The following is a 2,751-nucleotide window of genomic DNA, read 5'->3' as shown; positions in this document are numbered from 1 at the left end:
TGGGGGCGAGGGGAGGGGGGGACATTGTCACCTCGCGGGTGACATGGGGACACTGTCACACGGCGTGTGGGGCTCCCAGGCCAGGACACCCCACCCTTCCCCCATGGCCGCGCTGTGGCCCCCAGCCCGCTCGGGGGGCGGGAGGGGTCCCCCTGCTCCGGGGGGATCAGAGGAAGTCCCCACGGGGCTCCTCCCCAGGCTGGAGTGGGTCAAGGATCAAGGTGGTGCCTGAGGAGGTGTTGTCACCTGTCCTTGCACCGGATAGTGTCCCCCATCCCTGTCCCCATCCCCATCCAAACCCCTGTCCCCATCCCTGTCCCCATCCCTGTCCCCATCCCTGTCCCCATTTCAGACCCCTGACCAAACCCCAATCCCCAACCTCCCCCCGACATCCCCATCTCTGCCCAAAAACTCCTCCCCGAATCCCGCCCCCCAAATCCCCCGCGGAGGCACCACGGTCACCACCCCGATGTGACACAGCGGCTTTAATGGGGGTCGGGGGTCCCGGGGGGTCCCGGGCTCACAGGGGCTGCACGGCCACGGGGTACAGCAGGGACAGGTGGCGGGCGCCGCGCACGGGCAGCGCCCGGGCCGTGTAGTGCCCCACGGCCGCCGGTACCGACGGGAAGGCGGCACCGGCCCGGCCCAGAGTGAAGTGCTGCTCCCGGGTCCGCGTCAGCTTCACGTGCACGAAACCCTGACTGCTCCTGCGGGACGGACGGGAAATGAGGAACGGGAACGGGACGGGACGGGATGGGGATAAGGGCAGGGATGAGGATGGGGACAGGGATGAGGAGCTGAGTGGAGGCTGAGACAGGGAGGTGGACAAGGACAGGGATGGGGACAGACGTGGGGGACAGCTGGGATGGGAATAGGGATGAGGACAAGGATGGGGACCCCATCCAGAGCAGGGGCAGGGGGTGGCAGTACCCCAGGCGGGATCCCGGGTCACCTCCAGCCAGTCCCCAGGCGTAGGGACACGCCAGCGGTCCCCCACGGACTCCGGGACACCCGAACACGCCAGCACCCGGATCCAGCCCCCACTGCCAGCCCGGCCCCGCGACGGCCGCCCCGGCAGGGCTGATCCCGGCTGATCCCGGCTGTGCCCGCTGTGCCCGGCTGTGCCCGGCTGTGCCCGCTGTGCCCGGCTGTGCCCGTGTCCCCACGCTCACCTGAGGGACAGGGAGTAGTCGTCGGGGCTGGTCTCGCAGTCCCGCACCAGGAAGCTCCCCTCGCGGCACAGCGCCAGCAGCGTCTCGGCGCCCGCCCGCCCGATGGGGCCGTGGTACCAGCTGGGGACAGCGGGGTCACACGGGCACCCCCCGTGCCGGGGCAGCCCCGGCGGCACCGGGAGCCAGGCACACCCCACGGCACCTCCTGTGCCGCGGGGCACCTCCCACATCGTGGAGAAACTCAGGGCATTGCCAACCTCCCCATGGGGCACCAAACCACCCCATGGGGCACCCAACCACCCCATGGGGCACCCAAACATCCTATGGGGCACCCAACCACCCCACAGGGCACCCGACCCCATGGGGGTTCACCCATGACATTGGGCCCTCTACAAGCCACGGGGACCCATCCACGTCAAAGAGTCCGGGGACACCCTTGACCCCACAAGGAGCCGCCCGAGGGGGACCCGCCCCAGAGGTTTGCCCCCGTGCCACCCCCCGGGCCGCCCCCAGACTCACGCCTGCTTCTCCAGGGGCAGCGAGGTGTCCACGTGCCTGGGGCTGGGGGGACAGCCCGGCCTGGGGGCCCGGGGGGAGCGCGGCAGCTGCCGGGACAGGCTGGGGGAGCGCTCGGGGCTCTCAAACTGCACTGCGGGGACAAAAGGGGGTGTCACCCTCCCTGCCTGCTGCGGGGGGCTCCTCTCAGCGCCACGCCACAAAGGAATGTCCCGGAGGTGGCTCTGCCCTGCCGTGGGGTGACACCGGGGGAACACGGGGGGACCCCAGGGTGCTGGGGGATGCTGAGGTCCAGGACTGGTGCCCATGGAAGCTGCGGGGGGCAGGTTTGGGGGACCCTGGGGCGGCCCCCACGGGCGCTGTAGGATGCTGGGAGCCAGGAGCGGCCCCCACGGGAGCTGTGGGTCCCCGGGGGGACACCGGGCACGCTGACACCTGCGAACGCCCGTGAGATGTGATCCTTCTTCCACTCCCAGGGCTGGTCGTACTCATCGGCCGGGCGCTCGTCGTCGCGGGGGAGGCGGCTGTCGCGGGCCGGGGGTGTCCCCGGGCCGTCCCCGGCCGTGTCCCACTCCTCGGAGGGGGTGTCGTAGAGCTGGGGGCCCCGGCGCGGCCGCACCCGCCGGCCCTCACCCTGCCTCGGGCAGCCTGGGGACGGGAACGGGCGGTGGGAGGCGGCCGGGACCCCCGCGAGGGTGCCGGGGGTGCCCGGGGTGTCACCCACCTGTGGCCTCCTCGTCGCAGCCGCCCTCGAGCGCCGGGTCCTGCTCGCCCTCGAAGGGCTCCGAGTACTCGCTCTCCCCTGGGCCCTGCGGGGGGGCTCCGGCTGGGACGGGACCCCCACTGCCCCCCCTGCAGCCCCCCGACCCTTGGGTGCCCTCACGGGACCCTTCGGGCTCCCACACCCCCGACACGGGTGTCCCCAGCCTTGTCCCCACTCCCGCCCACCGGGTCCCTTTGTCCCCCAAGCCCGGTGTCCTTCCACCTCTCCCGGTGACTCCACCGTCCCCAGCCGCCCCCGGTTCCCTCTCCCAGTGACCCCAGGTCCTCCCCGGGTGCCCCA

The 2,751-nt window shown here is 72.1% G+C and overlaps 2 protein-coding genes across 2 annotated transcripts in view; both read right to left on the bottom strand.

Annotated features, from left to right (window-relative positions):
- Positions 1 to 105, bottom strand: part of FSD1 (fibronectin type III and SPRY domain containing 1) — a 5,629-nt gene extending 5,524 nt beyond the window's left edge. Inside the window, exon 1 of the mRNA XM_033520102.1 lies at positions 37 to 105. Within this exon, the coding sequence (XP_033375993.1) occupies positions 37 to 105 (69 nt within the window). The remainder of the gene's footprint in view (positions 1 to 36) is intronic.
- A 363-nt stretch (positions 106 to 468) lies between these two features.
- The window catches only part of SHD (Src homology 2 domain containing transforming protein D), a 3,431-nt gene continuing 1,148 nt past the window's right edge, over positions 469 to 2,751 (bottom strand). The window contains exons 2-6 of the mRNA XM_019009102.1: positions 2,413 to 2,643; positions 2,124 to 2,336; positions 1,692 to 1,821; positions 1,173 to 1,292; positions 469 to 707 (exon numbers count right to left, since the gene is read on the bottom strand). Coding sequence (XP_018864647.1) covers positions 521 to 707; positions 1,173 to 1,292; positions 1,692 to 1,821; positions 2,124 to 2,336; positions 2,413 to 2,643 — 881 coding nt within the window. The 3' untranslated portion in view covers positions 469 to 520. The remainder of the gene's footprint in view (positions 708 to 1,172; positions 1,293 to 1,691; positions 1,822 to 2,123; positions 2,337 to 2,412; positions 2,644 to 2,751) is intronic.

The sequence above is a fragment of the Parus major genome, chromosome 28 (genome assembly GCF_001522545.3).
Source record: "Parus major isolate Abel chromosome 28, Parus_major1.1, whole genome shotgun sequence".
Taxonomy (NCBI): domain Eukaryota; kingdom Metazoa; phylum Chordata; class Aves; order Passeriformes; family Paridae; genus Parus; species Parus major.
Note: the sequence above shows the minus strand (reverse complement) of the source record. Positions and strands in the feature narration are given on the sequence as shown.